Source organism: Natator depressus, chromosome 1 (genome assembly GCF_965152275.1).
Source record: "Natator depressus isolate rNatDep1 chromosome 1, rNatDep2.hap1, whole genome shotgun sequence".
NCBI classification, from domain to species: domain Eukaryota; kingdom Metazoa; phylum Chordata; order Testudines; family Cheloniidae; genus Natator; species Natator depressus.
In genome coordinates, this window is record NC_134234.1 from 341,882,208 (window position 1) to 341,906,479 (window position 24,272).

At 47.0% G+C, this 24,272-nt stretch overlaps 1 protein-coding gene across 1 annotated transcript in view; it reads right to left on the reverse strand.

The window, feature by feature from the left end:
- The window catches only part of GDI2 (GDP dissociation inhibitor 2), a 32,326-nt gene extending 13,134 nt beyond the window's left edge, over window positions 1-19,192 (reverse strand). Inside the window, exons 1-3 of the mRNA XM_074942718.1 lie at window positions 19,048-19,192; window positions 2,153-2,260; window positions 874-973 (exon numbers count right to left, since the gene is read on the reverse strand). Coding sequence (XP_074798819.1) covers window positions 874-973; window positions 2,153-2,260; window positions 19,048-19,092 — 253 coding nt within the window. The 5' untranslated portion in view covers window positions 19,093-19,192. The remainder of the gene's footprint in view (window positions 1-873; window positions 974-2,152; window positions 2,261-19,047) is intronic.
- Between the last annotated feature and the right edge of the window lie 5,080 nt (window positions 19,193-24,272).

Here is a 24,272-nt window from a genome sequence, read left to right on the forward strand (position 1 = left end):
ACAAAGTCACCAGAAGTAATACACTGTCAGATTGAAAGTATAAGTTCAGGGACACACCACAGGACAAGTTGTTGACTAGTCAACAAGGCAACCGCACCCTAAAAATTCTGCAGCTGCCAATGAAAGAGAGGAAGCCATCCCAGAACACTTATCAGCACCAATAAGCACTGAGGAGCAGGAAACTCAGTACTACTGAAGTTGTCAGTGGTTATAAAGACAGTTTTTGGAAAAGTTAGGAAGGAATCACTGGAGTCAAGAAGTATGCAAGCCATAGACTAACAGCTTGTGTCAGTGAACTCAATTTTCCCACCCGACAACTGCAGTCACTGTTTCTTCCTACATTTTTTGAGGAGTACTGCAGCCTAATGGCATCCACTCTAGCTAAAAATTCAGAAACCTTGCTTTAGTAAGCACAGAGGTTTTAGAGTGTGTTTTTCCATAAAGTCTTCACAAGTCATGGCTCAACTTTCCCCGATTAATTAGTGTGCAAAACAGGTGTTAATTTGTCATCTACAGACTTTCCTCTCTCTTACACAGTAGGACAAGAATTTTCCAGTTGTGTTTTTAGGATTCCTTTAGAGTAGCATAGCATGCTACAGTGCATCTACTATGAGACAGATCTTCATGTGCAACATCTCAGTTGGAAAGACAGCTAGAACTGTGGCACCTGTGTAACTTGCCATCGGAGGGTAGATGTGTATTACAAGTAATATGAGCATGCTCTTGTATCTGGCTGGTTTGGATGAGCAGTATTTCAAGCCTTGGAGTAGATACTGCAATAAACCAGTCCTTAATAGTAGCTGTTAGAGTGACTGATTCATAGAAAGTTTACTAGCTTGGGATCTTTGGTTTGATTTAAGTTAAGTTACTTACCATTAGCCATAAGGAATTTTGGAATTAGGTCCACATTCCAGTCTCTTCCTCGGCCCATTGATTCTGGTGGAGATCCTGGTATGTTAAACCTTTTGTAAAGCTTTAGAAAAGGATAAATGCTCTTATACAGTGGAGAAAATATGCACTATTCATTACATTAATGAATCTGCACGGTTACAAATAATCTCATCACAATACATGCTTATGCTCCCCACAACATGCCAAAACTTCTTGTGCATTAGTCTATAGCCCGCCCTCCCGCTGCAAGCCTGTGGCCAGCCAGAATTTAGTTTGGTGGAAACTGGACTAATTGATGACATGTGCAAATCACGTCAAGCCATTGCTACTTTAGGTATAGCATCAGGTAGCCCTGCTTTCCTCAGTGTCCGATTTTCCTCTAATACAGAGCTCTTAAACTGGAGACAAGCTTGTCAGGTTTGTGACCTGCCGAACTGAAGATGCAGTTGTATAATACTGCAAGAGTAATTTCACTCCACTGATCAAGTCTGTTGCCTCACTGAGCAGAAGGGCAAATATCCATATTTGTGAGACTGATTTTTAAAACAAAAGTTTCCATGTGAATTAGTGTTTTGTCCATTTTGTATTGTAGGATTTATGCGTTGAGATTACTGAGATCAATTCCTACTAGGATATTAATCAGTGATTTGCAGCAACTGCAGCTTTGAGGCTAGGATGTTCAGAGAGCTTTGCAATCACCATGCGTAAGTGAGCTAAGCAATTAAGTCTATTCCAATCAGTGACTTTTGGATTAAAATGCATTAGTGCTTTTACTTTTGATCCTATTTGAGTGCTAGACGCGTTGACACATTGGCATAAAAATACAACAGTCATGTCACTCAGCGAGCAGGACAGCAATACAGAAGACAGCCAAGTCATATCCACGACAGTCAAAACGAAGCTATTTTGGATCAACTTGTTTCTAAAGACATGTTTAAAAATACTAGCTATTAGCATGAACACTGAAAGATTACACATGACATGGAATGAACTGTCCTTAGTGTTAAGCTCCCCAAGTGGTGTAGGAATAAGGACCAAAGGCTCTAAGACAACATTTCTTTGTTTTAGGTGTTAGCTACATTTTTGGTCTCTTCCACGCTTGTACTAGCTGCACTCCTGGTAAGATGTGCAGTTAATCCTCCCTTTAGGAACAGGGGCAAGATTCAGTCTTCACTTAGGATGAGGATACTTAAAGAGTTAGAAGCAAGATCATGTAGGTACAAGAGTGAGTACAATACAGTGTATTATTCTAGGTACTTACATCCTCCAGCGGAGTTATGGATGCACTTTCACCTCCATAGTATGAGTTGCGATCCATGTGAAGGACCTTCTTTCCATTCACTGACATGATGCCAGAGAGGATGCATTCCTGTACAAATAAGAGGTTTTAAATGCAGGGAAAGAGTCCTTGGAGTATATAGCCACTACATGCCAGGAAGTTGTAGTTTTTGACAATGTGACCACCAGGCAGACATGAGGAATAGGCATCTTTTTAAGATGCTGTTACAAAGAGTATATGCTGAAGTAGTTATTTTACTATTTTTTAATTGCAAGACAACTTATAAGCAGCAAAAATTGAATAGATGCAAGCAACTCAAAATCCAATGTTGATTTAACAAGTCAATACAAGCCTGCTAGTCTTTAGCAGTTTTGTTTGTGATAAGCCATTGATGTCAAGTGTTTCAAAACAGTGGTTCTAGATATTCTGTCTGAGGTATCACCCCATATTGTGAACATTTCTTTTTCAGAGTGAAGCTCGTCAGCCTGTTATACACAAGTAACTTTCGGCAGACTAGGAGCATACACAGAAATGTAGGGCTGGAAGGGCACTCAATAGATCTCGTCCAGTTCCCTGCACTAAGGCAGGATTAAGTAATGTTACTAGACCATCCCTGACAGATGTTTAACTGGCTCCTAAAAATCTGCAGTGAAGTCTATTCCAGAGTTTAGCTATCCTTATAGTTAGAAATCTTTTCCTAATATCTAACACAAATTTTCCCTGCTGCAGATTAGCATGTCCACTGAAGGTAGAACAAGAAGTAGTCGTCTCCACTCTCCCCATCAAGTTAGAAGGAAAGCAGTGCCTGGCATCAGTGTTGGCATGGACTGTAGAAGACCCAAGCTGTGTTACCGTTTTGCTGAGCTTTGTTCAAAACGGAAGCTATGGTGGCTCTCACATTAAGCTTTGGGAAGTTTTATAGTGCATGTGTGTCAAGACAGGAAAGCTGCCTGTTGTGGAGCTACAGGTTACAACCAGTTTAAAGATGCCCATCTTATGGGGAGATGCAGCTGCTGCTATATCAGCACTAGAAGTGCTAGCCAAGACTTGAAGGACTCAAGGCCTTGATATTTCCTTAGTGAGCTTCAGTTAAAACTGGTTTCAGAGTAACAGCCATGTTAGTCTGTATTCGCAAAAAGAAAAGGAGTACTTGTGGCACCTTAGAGACTAACCAATTTATTTGAGCATAAGCTTTCGTGAGCTACAGCTCACTTCATTGGATGCATACTGTGGAAAAGTTAAAACTTCAGTTAAAACTGAAGGTTTATTTTGCCATTTGTTTCTGTTCAAGCGGAGTGATGCGCAGAAAAGCATATGAACACACACCACGGTTCTTATGAATTTGACTTAACACAATTTTTATACTGCTGCTGCTGGCGCCCTTTAAGAATAGAGATGTTACTGAACATTAGACCAAGGAATCCACTAGTCATTTAACACTGACCCAGTTGTGGCCCTTTTTCCCATTCACATGTCTGAAGTTAGAACACATTTACATTGAGAAACAGCTGAAGTGATAGCCCGAGCACATAAATGAAACTGGATTCTTTTCCAAGCTGAAAAGTCCCAGTCTTCTTAAACTCTCCTCATATGGAAGCTGTTCCATACCCCTAATCATTTTTGTTGCCCTTTTCTGTACCTTTTCCAATTCCAATATATCTTTGAGATGGACGATCACATTTGCATGCAGTATTCAAGATGTGGGCGTACCATGGATTTATGCAGAGGCAATAGGATACTTTGGTCTTATTATCTATCCCTTTCTTAATGAGGCCCAACATTGTTTTGCTTTTTTGACTGCCACTGCACATTGAGTGGATGTTTTCAAAAAACTATCCACAATGACTCCAAGATCTCATTCTTGAGTGGTAAGAGCTAATTTAGACCCCATTATTTTATATGTATAGTTGGGATTATGTTTTCCAAAATGCAGTACTTTGCATTTATCAACATTGAATTTCATCTGTTTCCCAGTCACCCAGTTTTAAGAGATCCTTTTGTAGCTCTTTGCAGTCTTGCTGGGTCTTAACTATCTTGAGTAGTTTTGTATCATCTGCAAATTTTGCCACCTCACCGTTTACCCCCTTTTCCAGTTAATTTATGAATATGTTAAATAGGACTGGGCCCAGTACAGATCCCTGGGGGACACCACTATTTACCTCTCTCCGTTCTGAAGACGGACCATTTATTCCTACCCTTTGTTTCCTATCTTTTAACCAGTTACCAATCCATGAGAGGACCTTCCCTCTTATCCCAGGACAGCTTGCAGAGTGAAGTGGTAGTTCTCTACATTCAGTCCTTGACTTCTACATCCACTGTCAGAGGCATCAATAGTGATGGTAAGTCTTTTGGCCATGCCTAATAGCTACCAGCTGTTAGCGTTCCTCTGCCACCCTATCTGACCTGGAGCTGGATATGCTAACATCCATCCTTAAGACATTCAGATGTCAAAAGTTGCCCTCTAGAATGGCCAAGGGTTTAGTTTACTTCTTTAGTGAAACTAATGCTTCTTCTACCAACTTCCTGAAAATCTGCAGCATGCAGCTGTCAGCCAAAAGCCATCATATCTAGCCATGCTCTTTCACCAACGTTCACCACATGTTGTGATTAGTTTGCTATTCTCAGCATTGTCCACTGCTTTCTTTTTTCCCCAGAATCTGGTCTACCACAATGCTAAGTGAACCTATTAACCCATATTGGTTAACAGTCCAAACATCTGCCCTTGTGGGTCTACATTTTAGTGTATGGTTCTCAAAAAAATAAGTTACAGAACTAGAATATTCTGCTACAGTCAACCCTTGTTTGCTCTTAAACAAACCTTTTAGACAGAACACGGATATGTTGAACTAGAATACATTAAGGGCTTGTCTTCACTGCATTTTTAGCTCAAGCTGTAACTGGAATGTTGCCTCTAACCTGACTCCCACCCATACAGAGTCTCAAGATCAAGTTAAGTGGTGCTTTAATCTTAAAAGAGCTGGCTTGTGTTGGTTGGTTTGGGGCAGGGTTGGGTTCCCCCCCCTCCCCCAGCCTTGGCAAAACGCACTAATTTTTGGTTAACCAAATAAGCATATTCCGGACAGGAGAGGACGGTACAAGAACACCCAGAGTTCTCAAGTACCTACATAAACATTCTTAAGAGATGGTACAGGAACACACCAATCCCTTATAAGATAGGGATGGGATGACAGGATACGGGACAAGGATGTTCTGTTCAAACTAGCAGGTACAAGGAGAAGGTGGTAACTAGCAATATCTGGAGTAAAAGTAACTTGTTTGTATCAGTGTATAAAAAGGAGAAGTCATAGAAGGGGCATCTCTGGCCAGCCAAGGGGGCAGCATCTGGGTATGCTCACTGAGCTGGTCCCATTGTCGTGGCCATACATGTTTCTGCATCTGTAACCATGGAGCCAGGGCACTAGTATTGTGCTTTGTCAACAGTAAACCCAGCTGAGTGCCTTCGCTACCGAACCAAGGCTGTGGTCTCTCTTTATAGTAAGATCAAGGTCTGCTGAATTCACATGCCGCGCTATCCGCAAGTGTGGCTAACATCAGAGCTCCAAGAACAGTAACACAGCAGCAGCATCTCTTACCATTGCCAGAATTCAGGAAGGCGTGAATCTCTTCTGAGTAAAGTGAAGTTATTGCTGGTTGGTTACATACCACCCAAATGGAGTGCATAACTACATGTCTAGATTGCCTTTGTCCTGAATGAGGGTTAGCCTAGCTACTGCTCAATCCAGAAAGAAAAAAGTCACACTGATCGAGAAGCAGAGCTGGCAAAGATTAGAGCGATCCCTACCTGAGAGAGGGTGCCACTAAGCTGTATTCTGACAGCGAACAGGATTTTTACCAAGTGCAATTAATTCTCTGGCTAATTTGAAACCCTGGACTCAGTTCACTAAATTAACCTGCAAAGTCTCCATTTGTAGGTTTTGTGGATTTGGCTTGACAGGTCCTCATTAACTGAATGGCTTGTCTTTACAGCTGCTCTTCAACAGCCATGTGCCTACAGTGACTTATTTGAAAAATTAAAATCTGCCAAAACACTGGCTTGTCAGGTCTGGCAGATGGTGGTACAGCACTGATAACTTCCATGCCTGAGTTCAGCCATGAGAAAGCTGACTAGGATTGCAAAACAAAAGGAAAAAGTCAACTTAACATATGTGAGTTACTCTAATGCCTTCAATAACTAAATTCCTGAAGCCGGATGTCAGCGGACTTCCTCTCCCCAGTAGTGACACAGACATTTTGGGTATCTTTTGCCTCATCTCTCTCTCAGTTCACAGGTGTATGCTACTTCCATCAGGACAATCTTAAGAGGAAGCAGCAAAAGATGAATTTGGAGCTTGGTAAAAGTCATAGAAAGTGTTCTAGTTGCCTCATCCCTTCAGTTCTTATAGTTCAGGCTTTAAGAACTAGTACAAATTTATTTAAGATCCATTTGTAATAGATTAAAATCCATGCAACTAATGGCCTGCTACTGAACTCCAAAAGCAGGTTCTAGCACACAGCACTGGAGTTCAACTTAAGCAGTTTGTACCCAAATACCACAAGCCTATGTCAGATAGAGAATGTGAAAGAGGCAGCAACAAACTGTATCAAGCCTTATGTCATGTCCTGTATCAGGCTGATATGTCATCTTTTTCTCTGATGGAGTCTGTTGCATCCGATGAAGTGAGCTGTAGCTCACGAAAGCTTATGCTCAAATAAATTTGTTAGTCTCTAAGGTGCCAAAAGTCCTCCTTTTCTTTTTGCGAATACAGACTAACACGACTGCTACTCTGAAACCTGATTAGTTGCAGATATAGACTGTCCAAAGCCAAACTTGTTGGCTGATCAGGCTTTTGAGGTCACATCCAGGCCCCAGGTGCAGCAGTTCACACCTGGGACCCCACTGCTGAAACTTTATGCCCATATGTTAAATTGGGATGGGGAAGTTAGTCAGAGAACAGAATAAGAACAGCCTCTGGGGAGGGAGGAAGAGGTGGAGAAAGTGATAGTTTAACTGCCAAACTTCCCTTTCAATAGCAGTTTGTGGCCCTCCACCCATTTTATTGGTAGAACCAAATCAGGCCCTTCAGCCTGCCACAAGTAGTTTTTAAAATAAGTTAGAGTGGCTGTTGGAACACAAAATATTGCTGAAAATGCATCAAGGCTTCTGCAAGGGAAAGCGACCCAGATAACCCAGGGAATCTTAAAGTGTAAGAAAAGAATGAAGTAGTAATAAGAGGCTTAGCACGCTCATTTTGCATATAAATCATGATGAACACCCAAGAGATTGTTCAAACTATCAGAAAAGTGAAAGTTAGTGTTAACCATACTCATGCAGCAATGTGCCATTGTAGCATATGCAGTCAGTCAGTGATAGGTCCTTTTAGACTACAAGCTCCTTGGGGGCATAGACTGTTTGTCCAGGGCACGGCTTCAAATCAGGTTAAGGGCCTTTCACTAGCTGTCAGGTAGCTGAAAGCAGATTCCCTTTTGGATGCATACTTAAGTTTAAGGCAAGAGGCCAGTTTGTGATTCAGCATAGTCTGATACAGTAACAGGTAAGGAAAGATATGAACCCATATCAACACAGGGACAGAAAAAGATAGCTCAGAGGCACTGGGGCTTAAGTTAAGCTTCCTAGTAACAGCTTTTCACAAGCAAGGACACCAAGTGACCTGCCCTGTTTACATGAACAGGATTTGCTTCTCTCTGCTGGTGCCAACATGGCAGAAGTCTCACTCTCAAACAGAAAACCTTCGAGAAAAAAAAAAGTCTGAGTTTGTATGGATTTTCTCCTAGAGCTTGATGCCAAGTATGACAAGTTCAGAAACAGCCGCAAACTGCCAGAATCATAGAAACTCCCCCACAATGACACAATTGGCTGAAAAGATTCTGTATTTAAGTGATCTTGTGACACAGCCTCTAGTTTAGAAGATTAAGTATTGATTTTAAGGCCCTCTCTAAACACACGTTGAGGCATAAGTGTTCTAACCTAACAAGTTGGAAGCCCAGGTGATAAAACGGTTACTCACCTCTCGTAACTCTTGTTCTTCCAGATGTGTTGCTCATGTCCATTCCAACAGAGGTGTGCGCACGCTGCATGCACGATTGCTGGAAGCTTTTCCCTAGCGGTACCCATCGGGTCGGCAGTGGAGACCCCTAGAGTGGGGCCCCCATGGCAACGTATATATGACCCGGCCGACCCGCCTCCCGTTCAGTTCCTTCTTGCCGGAAGACTCCGACAGTGGGGAGGTGGGCGGGATTTGGAATGGACGTGAGCAACACATCTCAAAGAACAACAGTTACAAGAGATGTGTAACTGTTTTTTCTTCTTCAAGCAATTGCTCATGTGCATTCCAATAGGTGACTTTCAAGCGGCTACCCCGGAGGAGGGGTTGGAGTTCACCTGACTGTCGACTGGAGGACTGCCAAACCAAAAGCAGCAGCATCCCTCGTCTGCTGGGTAATGGCGTAATGGGAAGTGAAGGTGTGGACTGAAGACCACGTTGCTGCCTTGCAGATGTCCAGGATAGGGACCCGCGCCAGGAAAGCTGCAGACGTCGCTTGCACTCTGGTGGAATGCACTGTAATAGGTGGAGCTAGAATTTTAGCCGGGTCATAGCACATCCTGATGCAGGACGTGATCCATGATGACATTCTCTGTGATGATAGGAACCCCCCCCCCCCCGCATCCTTTCTGCAATTGCAATAAAAAGCTGTGGTAATTTACGGAATGGCTTTGTATGTAAAAGGCTAAGGCCCATCTAACATCTAAGGTGTGAAACATGCACTCCCTGCTGGTGACATGGGGTTTAGGGAAGAACACAGGCAAGAATATATCCTGGTTCACATGAAACTGGGAGACCACTTCGGGAAAAAATGCAGGGTGGGGGGCGTAGCTGCACCTTGTCTTTATAAAACACTGCATACAGGGATTCAAAGGTCAGGGCTCTGAGCTCGGACACCCTCTTCGCAGAGGTTATAGCTACAAGAAAGGCCACCTTCCAGGACAGATAGGAGAGAGGGCAGGTAGCCATAGGCTCAAATCGGGGGAGAGGGGCTAGGACCAGGTTTATGTCCCGGGGGGAAACAGGCCAACGTACAGGTGGGTAAAGTCTGTCAAGGCCCTTAAGTAACCTGCCCACCACAGGGTTACTGAATACTGATCCCTGCAGCGTTTCCGGGTGGAAGGCCGAAATGGCCGCTAGGTGTACCCTTAGGGAGGATATCACCAACCCTTGGCACTTGAGGTCCAAGAGGACAAGGGGAACTGGGGCCGATCGTGGTTCAGATCCTCTTTGTCGAGACCAAACGGAGAAACGCTTCCACTTGGCCAGGTACGTGGAATCTCTGCATCCCAACAGGACTTCCCTGACCGACTTTGAGCACTGAAGTTCCAAAGGGTTCAACCATGGAGTTTCCACGCTGTGAGGTGGAGGGACTCCAGGTTGGGGTGCTGCAGCTGGCCGTGGTCCTACGAAATTAGGGACGGGCAGATGGGGAGTGCTATTGGTGTGATCACTGAAAGGTTCAGCAATACGGTGAACCAGTACTGGCGGGGCCACACTGGTGCTATCAGGATCAACGAGGCCCTGTCCTGGCGAACCTTGAGGAGCACTCTGTGTATAAGGGGGAAACGGTGGGAATGCATACATCAGGTGCCCCGCCCAAGGTAAGTGAAAGGCGTCCGCAACAGCGCCCGGGCTGTAGTTCAGGAAGGAGCAGAACCTCTGGCACTTCCTGTTGCCCCGCGTGGCGAACAGATCTGTGTGGGGAAAGCCCCACTTCTGGAAAATTGAGTGGGCGGTATCCAATCTGAGGGACCACTCGTGTCCCTGGAACAAGCGGCTGAGGCAGTCTGCCAGCTCGTTCTGCACCCCAGGAAGGTAGGACGCCTGCAGGTGTATGGAGTGCATGATGCAAAAATCCCACAGGGCAAGGGCTTCCCGACAGAGGAAGAGGAGCGAGCACCACCCTGTTTATATAACACACTGCTGCAATGTCTGTGAGTACTGATATGCACCTATCTCAGAGACCACTCTGGAAGGTCTGGCATGCCAGGAGAACTGCTCTCAACTCTCGGAAACTGATGTGCAGCGACAGCTCTGCCTGGGACCAGAGTCCTTGGATTCTGACACTGCCCAGATGAGCTCCCCAACCGAGTGCCGAAGCGTCTGTAACCAGGACAACAGTCAGTTGGGGCTTTGCGAAAGGTACTCCCACACAGACCATCTGAGGTTAGAGCCACCAGTGGAGGAGCTGAGTATTCGTGGAGGGAGGGTCACTATTGAGTCCAGTGGATCCCTGCCCTGCCTGTGCACCTGTACTAGCCACGCTTGCAGAGGTGGAAGGCGGAGCCTGGCGTGTTGCACCACGTATGTGCAGGCCGCCATATGTCCCAGAAGCCCCATACAATTTCTGGCTGTGGCGGTTGGAAAACAAAGGAGGGTATGAATAATGTCCGAGATTGTTTTGAACGTAGGTCTGGGAGGAACACCCTCGCGACCGTAGAGTCCAGGAGGGCTCCAGTGAACTCTATCCTTTGAGTGGGGGGTCAGGATAGACTTGGATTCATTCAATATAAGGCCCAGCTTGAGGAACGCGTCCCTGACCAGGGATACGTGCTGCGCTACCCTTGTTTGAGATTCTGCCTTGAGAAGCCAGTTGTCCAGGTGTGGGAAAACCTGGACCTGGCACCTGCAGAGGAACGCTGTCACTACCGCCATACACTTGGTGAATACCCGAGGGGCGGCAGAAAGGCTGAACGGAAGCACCCTGAACTGGTAGTGATGGCCACCGACTACGAACCTGAGAAAAAGCCTGTGGGAAGCGATAATTGAAATATGGCAATACACGTCCTTCAAGTCGAGGGCGGTATACCAGTCTCCCAGCTCCATTGAGGGAATGATGGTGGCCAGAGAGACCATGCAAAACGTCACTTTTTACGTACAAATTGAGGTCTCGCAGGTCCAGGATAGGCCGAAGGCCCCCCGGCGATAAGGAAAGAACGGGAGTAGAACCCCTTGCCCCTGAATTCCTGAGGGACTTCCTCTATCGCCCCTAGCGCTAGGAGCGACTGAACCTCCTGTAAAAGAAGTTGCTCATGAGAAGGGTCCCTGAAGAGGGGCGGGGAGGGAAAGAGGGTGGTAGGGAGCAGAATTGGATAGAATATCCCGCCCCTACTGTACTGAGAACCCTGACATGATCTAAGCCCAAGCTCAGCAGAAGCTGGAGTTGGTTCATAAAGGGACGGGAAGGGTCCGATAAAGCGACTGGTGCACCGTCCTCGTGCGTAACTTCAAAACTTAGGCTTAGGGCCAGGGGGCTGTTTAGTCCAACCCTGGCCTTGGCCCAAAGAGGACGTGGGTGCCTCCTATTGTTTCTGCCCCTCCTTCTAGGTGGGTCCCAGCTAGGGGGTCCTTGGTAGAAGCGAGATGGGGGCTGAGGCCTGAAAGGTCTTCTCTGAGGTGCAGGGGTGTGCAGCCCAAGAGATCTCAGCGTGGCCCATCAGTCCTTGAGGCTGTGTAAACGTTAGTCCGTATTTTGGGCAAACAGGCCCTCACGGTCAAAGGGAAGGTCCTGTATTGTATTTTGGACTTCGGGAGAGATACCAGAGACTTGGAGCCATGCACTACGTCTCAGTGATGGCAGTGGCCATAGTTCTAGCTGCTGAATCCGTCACATCGAGGGCTGCTTGAAGAGCAGTTCTAGAGACCACCCAGCCTTCCTCTAGGAGGACTCTGAACTCCCTACGTGAATCAGTTGGGATAAACTCCTGAAACTTGGCCAACGCCGACCAGGAATTAAAGGCATATCAGCCTAGCACTGCCTGTTGATTAGCTATTTGAAGCTGGAGACCCCCCAGTCGAACAGACTTTATGGCCGAAGAGGTCCAGCTTCTTTGTGTCACATGACTTAGGAGCGGAACCCAGTTGACCCTGCCGCTCATGATTTCCTTATGGTCAACAACCAACATACCCGGTTGGGGGTGTGCGAAAAGGTGCTCACAGCCCTTTTGTGGCACAAAGTAGCGTCTCTCCACGCCCTTAGCCGTCGGTGGTATAGAGGCTGGAGTCTGCCAAAGCACGTTGGTGGTGGTCTGTAGAGACTTTATGAGGGGCAATGCAACCCTGGAGGAACCCTCCAGAGCGAGGATATCTACTGTGGGGTCTAAATCCTCGGCAACTTCCTCCGCCTGGAGGTTAAGGTTAATTGCCACCCTCCTAAGTTGGTCCCGGTGGCCCTTGACATCCATTGGTCGTAAAGCGGTGGATGTGCCCACCAAAGCCTCATCAGGCAAAGAGGAGGAAGACATTCCCAGAACCTGCCCCTCCAGTTGTCTAGAGGCTGGACATGGTAACTCAGGAGGCCTGACAACAACCAGCTGAGTGGCCGCTACCGTCGGTGGAGCAGGAGCTGTGGCCGACTGCGGCTGATCAACAGTCACATCCTGTGTAGGGTCCTCCGGTGCCCTAGGGGAGCGGACTGCCATCGATGACGCTGATGGAGTGGCACAGGGTCCCGATACCACCAACACAGGTCTAGACCCTTGGCCTTGTGCCTGATGGTAGGCCCGGGGGTCCAAAAGGGCCATTGTACTGGGTCCTGCCACTGGGGTGGCCAAGTGGCTACGGGTGCCACTTGGTCCGCCGGCCACTGGTGCCGGGAACGATGTCGGGACCAAGATCGGTAATGACTGCATTGGGACCATGAACACTCGGCCTCCGACGCTGACCACGGTAGAGCGGAGCCCAACGGTGCCGGAGAACGGTAGCGCGTGGACGGAGACCAGCGCCGTAGCATCATGGGTTTAGCACAGTGCTGGATTAGTGGTGATGCTGTCATCGGTGCTGACATCGCTGTCCCCAATGGTGCTGTAGCCATCAGAACCCCCATCATTGGTGCTGAAGTTGGTGGTGGTATAGCGGCGCCCCTCGGTGCCGGGCAAGCTGCTACAGTCGGTACCTACGCTGGTAGCTGAGTCTGCAGGCCCGGATCTCGCACGTGCGGAGCCGGGTACTGCAACATCATATCAATGAGGTGTCTGGAGTGGAGGGGAGGTTGAGCTCTTCCTCCAATTCCCTACAGGTAGGAGACTCCATTCCCGCCGGACTCAAGGGCTCTGCAGCCAGGGCCAAGGAAGATGGTATTGGCTCTTGAGGGCCTTGCCAAGGGTGTCCAACTGGAGGATGCGCCCCACTGTGATTGCCCTTTGGCTTCCTGACGGGGAACGACCTCTGTCCAGCTTATTTTTCTTATGTGGCACCGGAGACTGGTATCGGTGCGGACGCGAGGCACTGGCCTTGCGTGCTGGGGAATGGTGCCGGTGGCTCCTTGCCGGGTCCTTCCTCGGTGCCGGGACATCCCGTACCAAGGCCGGCGCATGGTGTACCGAGGAGACCAGCACTGGTTCCATCTGCGGCTGAAGGGCAGACTCCATCAAAAGGAGTTTCAGGCCTAGGTAGTCCTGCTCTTTCTTTGTTCTGGGTTCAAAGCCCCTGCAAATAGGGCTCTTATCTGTTTGATGGCCCTTGCAGAGACACTTGAGACAATCGGCATGCGGATCACTTGTGGGCATAGGCTTCCCACACCTCTCGCACGGTTTAAACCCCTGTGGCCAAGGCTTTCCCCAACACTGGGGAAGAGTAGAACTAAGGGGGGGAACCCCTTGGGAGAACAATAACTACAACTATTAACAACTTGAATAACTATCTACACTGAAGACAAAGGAAACCACTAGGCTAAGTAACTTGCAAGCAAGCACTAAGCTGTTCCAAAAAGGGCGCTAAGAAGGGACTGAACGGGCAGCAGGTCATATACACGTCACCATGAGGGCGCCACTCTAGGGGTCTCCACTGCTGACCCGATGGGTACCACAGGGAAAAGCTTCCAGCGATCGTGCATGTGGCCCGCACATGCACACGGCTATTAGCATGCACATGAGCAATCACTCGAAGAAGAACCTGACAGGTAGTATGTCAGTAGGTGAAGATCCTCACTTACTAGAGAAAAATATTACTCATCTTTAAGTTTACATACAGTATGTTTTTCAAAGCTCTCCCACTCTCCCCCCCCCCTCCAAAAAAATCTCTAGGAGACTCACAGCACCATCATTAATATATCCCAACCAATGGGTATCAAGGTAGAAGAGAGTTTAGTCAGCTAATTTTAAAGCTCCGATTAATGGGATATCCCATCTCCATAATCAGCTACCAGAAGAGATGATGTGCACAAAACAGCGTGCCATCCATTTTGGAAATTACATTCCCCCAGAGGTAGATTTAGGTTGGTCAAGGAATTTAAACCAAAGTTGTTACCTATGGAGTGCAAATCAACCTCAAGTTGCATATCAGCTGACAGGCTGAAAAGTTGAGTTACCTCAATTGTTTTGTATAGGACCAGTATCCACTGATGTGTTTGTATAGCAATTTAATCTGTGGATACAATTTAGTTCTATAATTTTTGCCAAGGTGACAAAATCTAATTCAGTGTATTACTATTTGACAAAGTGAAGACTCCTACAGAGATACTGTTATGACTATTGCTTTGTTTGAATGTATGCTGATTTGACAGGCAGTCAAACCAGACTCCTCCAGCCGCAAGTACATGTCACTTTCTGAAGTGAGCTCAAGCCATTACTTTAATCAGAAATGAAACTGATTAAAGTAAGAAAATGAGAAAAAAACATTAGTAACAAGAGATTTTGTTTAAAATAATATTTTTCAGATACTTGAAAGGCATTACTGACACTTTTTTTTGCAGTGTTTAGAGTAAGCCTATCTAGGCCTTTTCAACCAAGCATGCTATGGAAATATTTTCGACAGTGATCCCTGGCCAGCAAAAACTCATTCTTTAGTCTCTCTTCTACTTCAACCCATGCTCTTACACACTGAAGATTTATCACCTATGCATTTCATGGAATGAATGACACTGCTATCTGACCCTTTGATGCCAGCCAACACCAGGCTGGAACCAAGACATAGGTTCAATTGAACATGCACCTTAAGCACATAACTTCTAACTACAACAATGAAGGTTAAGACTTCATTAGGAGTCTACTGAAATGCAACTTTGAAATGCCATTCACCACCAGGATTTCTAGGACATAGTAAGAAAACTGCAGGGCCTGTGTTAGCTTTGGTGTTGTACTGCAATCATAGTTTGCAGCAGTCAGCTCTGAAAATACGAACTGTCCTTTTGGTAGACATGTAGGCAGACAGGCATCACCACTTAAGATGGATCAGAATTGCTCCCCCACCATCCTCATACAGGTTTAATTTGATAGGTCACAAGTAGCATCAAAGTTTGAATTCCTACAGACAAAAGATTGTGAAACCTGTCATGAATAAGGAGTTCACGTGTTCAGCTGTACTTTTAACTCTAGGAAAACCAAGCTTCCTAGTAATTTAAAGTTGCACAAATATCCCAACACCTCTTTATCAATTGATACCATGACTAATTAGCATTGCAATTGATCCATCTCCCACTAAAGGTACAAAGTAACAATAAAAGAACTACCAATTTGACTTACAAAAATGTATAAGGGTTTGTTTACTTTTTGTAGGCTACCAAATCCACCAGGCTCCTTGGGAAAGCAAACTCTAGAATTAGCTTGTTTTAATTGACTAGCAGATCTAATCTGTTTCTAAATGTTTCAATTGTTAGTGATGTGATGCCTTTGGATATTCATGAGAGGGGCTTATTTAAATTTGTACTGCAAGTTTTCCCCAATTTGACATGAGATCTCAATTGAGTAAGTATCAAAACTAACTATTTGACAATACAGTAGGTTACTAATTCTCCACAACATTTATATAGCAGTGAACCTATGGATCTAGAATGATCAATAGACAATGCATGTTTTTATGCCCCAGTACAAAGGCTTGGGAGATTTTAACACTGACAACTTATTGATTTTATTTCACATTTGATGGGAGTGACAAAAACGGGGAAGCAACAGGTGCTTTTAGAACAATTTTTTATTTTAAATTAGTAAAAAGAAAAAAAGAGGTGGTGGGATGTAATAAAGGAAGACATGCTAGCATGTAGTGTGATGGAGGATATGACATTGAACAGAGTACTTTGGAGGGAGGACTCATTACAAAGATCCCATTTGATGGGATTAACGCAAGGAAGAAGATTTCATATATTGTGTTTTATATAGACTGGAATTCCAAAGTTCTTGACATCACTGTGTTGAGAGTTCAGCAACATTTGGCATGTCCACCAAAAGTTGTGCTGATCTGATGGTAATTCGAAGTACAGGTGCAGCATAGCAACACTGTACTGTACAGTCAGACATTTGAATGCTGACACACTTCACTAGTGCCTAGGGATACAAGTTATTCTACAGTTTACTTCTGACAAGCAGGTTAAGGGTATTTCCAAGTATAATATATTAAGGTTCCTCATCTCTAGGAGCTTGACATCTCTCCATTCCCCCTCAAAACACACACCAAATGTGAACCCCTAGAGACTCTTACAGAGCTTCACAACCATCCCATAAAGCACCCCCCTCAAGAAAGTTTAGAAAACATGCCTTACTCATCTTCCTACCTGGACCTCTGAAGGGAACCCTATCCAGCTTCTCTCAGATGAAGAGTCCTTGAGGCTAAGGGGGTGTGGCCAGCCGACATGTGAAGTTTCAGCAGGGGTTTGGGGATCAACAGGGCAAAGAGAAAAGGAGTACTTGTGGCACCTTAGAGACTAACCAATTTGGTTAGTCTCTAAGGTGCCACAAGTACTCCTTTTCTTTTTGCGAATACAGACTAACGCAGCTGTTACTCTGAAACAGGGCAAAGAGGTTATTCATGTCATTCTGCTGTAGCTTTACTCTCTAAGGGCTAGCCTGCCATAGCAGTGCTTTAACCTGGCTTGTGTGGTAGTGGCAGAGCTCTAAAAAAAAACCCACCTCCACAAGGGGTGTGGCTCCCAGTGCTTGTGCACTGTCTACACTAGCGCTTTACAGCACTGAAACTTGCTGCACTCAGGGGAGTATTTTTTCACACCCCTGAGCAAGAAAGTTGCAGTGCTGTAAATTGCCAGTGTAGACAGGCCCTAATCCTCTACCCATAGTCGTCACTGGACTCAAAGCACCTGTTATCAGAGATAATGCTGCCACACTGACCATAGCACAACAATTTCAAGCTTCTTGTGTGTATAAAAAGATATTTTTCATGCTTTGTATGTATAAAAAGATCTTCTACACTTTCCACAGTATGCATCCGATGAAGTGAGCTGTAGCTCACCAAAGCTTATGCTCAAATAAATTGGTTAGTCTCTAATGTGCCACAAGTCCTCCTTTTCTTTTTGCGAATATAGACTAACACGGCTGTTACTCTGAAAGCTTCTTGTGCATTACCTCATTTATTTGCGGGGACAGAAATCCTGTAGTCAAGTTTGAATGAGATTCCAGGTTTGACGTTTATCCCCTACTTTTGGCTGGTAATCTATTTCCCTCTCAGAGTTGCAGTTTATGTTTATTGACTCCAATCCCTTAGCTATCCCATTCCTCCCCTTGTTCCCATGCATTCACTTCCCCACATTTGAGTCTATCCTTACAAAAAACCCTCAATTTTATCTCCTCATAGTATTCTTTTGAAGAGGAAAGTCTTTTAGAAGAACTTCCACAATTAAATCCAATGCCTATTGTGACTGGAGCTCCTAGGCACTACAGTACAAAGAAACAAGTTAAATCCTACCTTTTACCACAAGATATCTTTAAGTTTCACTCCAAGCACTTTATAAGAATACAGCCATTTACTCAAGTATACCCATTCAAATAAAACTGTTGAGCACCTGTAGCTCTTAAACAGGTTACGATCAATGTGATCTTTTTAAGATTTGTGTTCATAAGATGAACACTAAAGGATGTTGCATCTGGACCACCAGAAGTATTACTAATAGTCAAATTTCAGCAGTGGAGAAAAGAGGGACAATTTGTGAGCAGAAGAAAATCCCTTGAAGGGACTGGTTGCCTGTTTACAACTCAGTCACGCAATTGCTTGTTCTTTTCCCCACCCCCTCCTACTGCAGTCAGGGATTGACAGAGCATGAACGCTGCATTGAGGAAGGGAGGGGGAGAAAGACGGCCTGCCTCCACCCTAAAGCTGGGTTTGTGCCTTTCCAGCTCCCACCCACGGAGATCAGAGTCCCAGTTGAAACTCCTTAAACCCCAGCGCGTGCATTTTTTCGGGGGTGGGGGGGGAAGAGAGGAGAAGCCACCAGCAAACCAGGCAATAAAAGCCCTATGGGGGTTTTTATTGTTTTTCTAAGAACTGCATTTCCTGAGGCCTCCTAGAGGCAGCTTCAGGAAACAGGATTTTACAGCTAAATATTCAAGCCGCCTCAAGGAAGGGAGACACCACTACCGATCCCTAGCCCCGCAGTCACACGGGAGACCCCCCCCCCCCCGCCACCCCCACCCCACCAACAGGCCGGGCCGGGCTCCTCTTCCGCAAGCGGAGCCGGGAGAACAGCGAGCGGCTCAGGCCCTGCTGGGACCCAGCCGGCCTCGGAGACTGGGGGGAGATGAGAGAGGCGACAGGAAGGGGGCAAAGTGGGGGAGCGCGGGGGGGGCAGGGTCGGGAGCCGGGGGCAGGAGGAGACGCGTGGGGTGGGAGAACGGGCGCAGGAGTGGGGGCAGGGCTGTGGGGGGGGGCAAGAGGCGGGGGGAGGGGCAGAGACGGGAGAAGCAAGGGGCGGGGACAGCGCTGAGGGGGAGAAGTGGGAGGGCGGGTGGCGGCTGGGGGGGGGGCAGGGGGAAACGGGGTGAGGGGCGGGGCGGGGCTGCGGAGGTGAGAGGAGACGGGGCGGGAGCCCGGCCCTGCCCGCCCCGGGGGAGGGGAGCGGGGACGAGGCCCGGCCGGGCGCCCCCTCCTCACCGTGAGGCCGGTGCCCAGCACGATCACGTCGTACTCCTCGTTCATGGCGGCGGGGTCGCGGGCGGGTCCGGTCCGGGGCGCGGGCGGGTCGGGCGCTGCAGGCCGCGGCGACAGAAGCAAGGCAAAATGGAGACGCCGCCGCCGCCGCCGCCGTGAAGAGACCGCGCCAGGGGGGTGGGCGGGGCCGCCGCAACGAACCGAGGGGGTGGGGCCGGGCACCAGCCCCTGTCAATCGCGCCCGATCGGCTCCCTCCTGTTGGGCCGCTCGGCTGTCAGTCGGGAGGCTCCGCCCCCGCCCGTCGCTAAGGGGCGGGACGCCGGCCTTGCCAACGGGAATGCCACCGTGGTGCTGGGGCGGGGGGCGCGCCTGCGCGGAGGGAGGCGGGTGCTGCGCTGAGCTCGAGGCGCCGCGAGTGCTGCAGCGCGAGCCGCCCCGGGCGCCGCTGGTGCAAAGAGACAATTGCGCTGCCTGAGCCGCCGCCTGGCAGAGCCGCGCTCACCGGGGGCATGTCGGGGGGGGGGGCACAATGCATTTTCAGCGAGGCCTGGCAATGCATACGTATTGCACTGCGTGTCGCGCTCCCAAGGCCCCGCAGAAATCTCCTTCGTTGCAAACGCCCTCCGTGGGGGTGAAATAGCGGCTGGGGCGCGGAGCTGACGGCCGAGCCATTCACCCGCGCCAGTGTGGCGGCGGATAGTGCATTGCAGTTGGCTTTGCCGCGCAGCCCCGCGCAGCCCCTCGAGCCCCTCATCAATGCCCTTCGTGGCGATGTCGCAGACTCCTCTGCGCACGCAGGGGCTGGCATTGCCAGAGCCTCGGGCGGCGGGCTGGGAGGGACCGCAACCCGCAAGAAGCCATCAGGTCCGGCCCCCTGCGCTGGGGCTATCTCTAGGGACCTTGCAGCTGCACCGCTACAGCTGTGCCCCTGGAAGGTCTCCCATGTGGCCGCTCTTTGCCGGCAGGAAAGCCTCTCCTGCCGACATAGCTGTCCACACCAGCACTTCTGCTGGGGAAACTTACCTTGGTCACAGGGGTGGGCTTTTTCACACCCCTGACTGACAAAAGTTTGACCGACAAAAGCGATAGTGTAGACAAAGCCTAACCAAGTAAACTTAGACCTTCCCTGACGTGTTTGTCCAACCAGTTCTTAAAAACCTCAAATGATGGAGATTCCACAGTCTCCCTTGGTAGCCTATTCCAGCTCTTACCTATCCTTATAGTTCAAAAGTTTTATTTAATATTTAATCTAAATCTCCCTTGTTGCAGATTAAGCCCATTACCTCTGGTCCTACCTTCAGTGGACATGGAGAACAATCGATCACAGTCCTCTTTATAACAGCCCTTAACATATTTGAAGACTGTTATCCGGTCTTCCCTCAGGCTTCTTTTATCAAGACTAAAGATGCTGAAAAGAGCCATTTTAAAAAAGTCTCAAACACATACAATTAAATTTAAAAAATGGCAAATGAAACTGCAAGAGTCAATTCAGAGAATTTCATTTTAATTTTTTCTTTATATAATTTTTACTGGGCAACCTCTGGGGTTGGGTATTTGAAAGAACACAAGTTGGGTATTTGAAAGTCGAAAGGAGATGATGGAAGCTAAATCCTGAGACTTTTAAAATCAATATGAAATCAGGACTCAAAACGTGTATATTTTGAGTGTACAGTATAGGAACACCCATCACCTGGTGAAATTAAAGTGGAATAATAAGACAATTCCTGACTGCAGCTCCCCACGCAGGCACTTCTTTGTGCATATGGTCGGCGTTGGCTGTAGCTTAAAGGCTGATACTTAGAGTTGGTCAACATTTTTCAAAATTGCAAAGAAATTTTTTTGCAAAAACATATTTGTTTTTGACCAGTGGTTGAAATTTTCAGAAATTTTGGACCAGAAAAAAATGTCAACCAGTTCTGCAGATTATAGATTAAGTGCATACTGCAAAATATTGTCTGTAGCTTCAGAGATACCCCCAACCATCAGCTATTCTAAGAGAAAAAGATGGGACAATCCCTCTTGTTGAGATGGACAGGCACACAGATCTAAAAAGACAGAGACATTTTCTATTTCACAAATGGACAGCTACACGGACAGATGTATTTAGCTAGATATTATTTATGATTTGTTAAGTGACTACAATGTGATTGACACCTTTGTTTTACTCGCACTTGTTCTACAGTTGGATAGACAGACAGAACTACGGTCCAAATCAACAAAACACTCGCACGTACTTAACTTTAAGCATGTGCTTAAGTCCCATTGAACTGGATATGGCTTTCGCATGCACTTAAAATTAAATGCATGCTTAAGTCCTTTGCTGATTCAGGGCCCAGATCTAGATCAAACCAGTCTATCTAGCCATTCACACATTTTTACATCACTGGTAACTGCAAGACTTGACTGATATCTGACTGTGTTCCTATCAGCCTGCATGGTTTTGCTGGGTCTGAACCCATCTGTTCAGGGTTTTGTTTTTTTGTCTGTTTTCTGCATACATAGATGTGCTGCGTGGAGTGGGTTTTTTTTCTACAGGAAGCAGCTGCAGGTGAGCCAATCTCAGGTTATTTCTGCTGAGGACATGGCAAAAGTATAACCATATGGTGAATAATCAGAGAGTTAGTTTTGCAAATTTGCCTATCCTTGTGTTAAGTTATAGTATGAGAAGGCAAAAAACCCCTTGTGCTTAGTTATACTTCCCTGTTGAAGAGATCAGCACCTCAGAAAGTCTAGCCTGTATCATGGCATGAAAATCTCTGGCCGAGAACTTCCCTTATCATAAATCTTGCTTCCAGCTCCTGGCATGGTCAACAGCACAAACATTTATTTCCTGTGTGATTAATACTGAGTAGAACTGTTTAGAGCACAAGACTGGGAATCCAGACCCCTGTTTCTATTACCTGCTTTCTGGGTGACTCTGGGGGAGTTACTTAGCCCCAATTTTTCAAAATGTTGGTGCCTCTGTTTCTGTGTCCAGTGAGGCACCTTGGGCCAGACAGTCATGGGTGCTGACCACTCACAACTCCAAATGACAATAGCACAAGCTTTGGGTTTTCATTACTGCTAAAAAACAGGGTGTCTCCAGTTAACAATTTCAGAAAATGTTAGTCTTACCAATGGTGCCTCAGTATACTAATCTGTATAATGGTCACTATTTATCAGGCATGGCAGAGATACAGGGAGCTCTGAAATACAAAATACTCAGATCAAAAAGAGTAGACAAAGTCCTGGTTGAGAACAGTGACACTTACCTCCCGCACAGGAGTACTGTGGGGCTTAACTTGTTAATTAGTGTTCGTAAAGCATGTTGGAGTCCTCCAAAGAAAGTATGTCGTGTACGTGTACACCACTAGTCACTGCTGGATGGAGTCATCTACTTAAGTGTGTGTTACAGACCCTGTACTACTAATACCTGCTAAAGGTATTCCTTTAGCGGCTCAGACTTTTGGTGCAAGAGGATCTGGGTTCAATCCCACAGTCACAATGCAGTTATGAGTGGCCGTGCTGTGCAGCATAAACAGAGGTAGCAGAGGTTTAGCTGTTGCAAAATTGATGATGCAAAAGTTAGCTTATTGTGCTTATAGTTCTGCCGATGTGCACGGGCTGAAATTGTGGAAAAGCAGCATCACTTGCCCCATAACCTCAGCCGTGCGGAACACAACGCCATCCACAGCCTCAGAAACAACTCTGACTTCATAATCAAAAAGGCTGACAAAGGAGGTGCTGTCATCATCATGAATAGGTCGGAATATGAACAAGAGGCTGCTAGGCAGCTCTCCAGTACCACTTTCTACAAGCCATTACCCTCTGATCCCACTGAGGGTTACCAAAAGAAACTACACCATTTGCTCAAGAAACTCCCTGAAAAAGCACAAGAACAAATCTGCACAGACACACCCCTGGAACCCTGACCTGGGGTATTCTATCTGCTACCCAAGATCCATGAACCTGGAAATCCTGGATGCCCCATCATCTCAGGCATTGGCACCCTGACAGCAGGATTGTCTGGCTATGTAGACTCCCTCCTCAGGCCCTATGCTCCCAGCACTCCCAGCTATCTTCGAGACACCACTGACTTCCTGAGGAAACTACAATCCATCGGTGATCTTCCTGATAACACCATCCTGGCCACTATGGATGTAGAAGCACTCTACACCAACATTCCACACAAAGATGGACTACAAGCCGTCAGGAACAGTATCCATGATAATGTCACGGCAAACCTGGTGGCTGAACTTTGTGATTTTGTCCTCACCCATAACTATTTCACATTTGGAGACAATGTATAGCTTCAAATCTGCGGCACTGCTATGGGTACCCACATGGCCCCACAGTATGCCAACATTTTTATGGCTGACTTAGAACAACGCTTCTTCAGCTCTCGTCCCCTAATGCCCCTACTCTACTTGCGCTACACTGATGACATCTTCATCATCTGGACCCATGGAAAAGAAGCCCTTGAGGAATTCCACCATGATTTCAACAGTTTCCATCCCACCATCAACCTCAGCCTGGACCAGTCCACACAAGAGATCCACTTCCTGGACACTATGGTGCTAATAAGCGATGGTCACATAAACGCCACCCTATACCGGAAACCTACTGACCGCTATGCTTACCTACATGCCTCCAGCTTTCATCCAGACCACACCACACGATCCATTGTCTACGGCCAAGCTCTACGATACAACCACATTTGCTCCAACCCCTCAGACAGAGATAAACACCTACAAGATCTCTATCAAGCATTCTTACAACTACAGTACCCACCTGCTGAAGTGAAGAAACAGATTGACAGAGCCAGAAGAGTACCCAGAAGTCACCTACTACAGGACAGGCCCAACAAAGAAAATAACAGAACACCACTAGCCATCACCTTCAGCCCCCAACTAAAACCTCTCCAATGCATCATCAAGGATCTACAACCTATCCTGAAGGACGACCCATCACTCGCACAGATCTTGGGAGACAGGCCAGTCCTTGCTTACAGACAGCCCCCCAACCTGAAGCAAATACTCACCAGCAACCACACACCACACAACAGAACCGCTAACCCAGGAACCTATCCTTGCAACAAAGCCCGTTGCCAACTGTGTCCACATATCTATTCAGGGGACACCATCATAGGGCCTAATCACATCAGCCACACTATCAGAGGCTCGTTCACCTGCACATCCACCAATGTGATATATGCCATCATGTGCCAGCAATGCCCCTCTGCCATGTA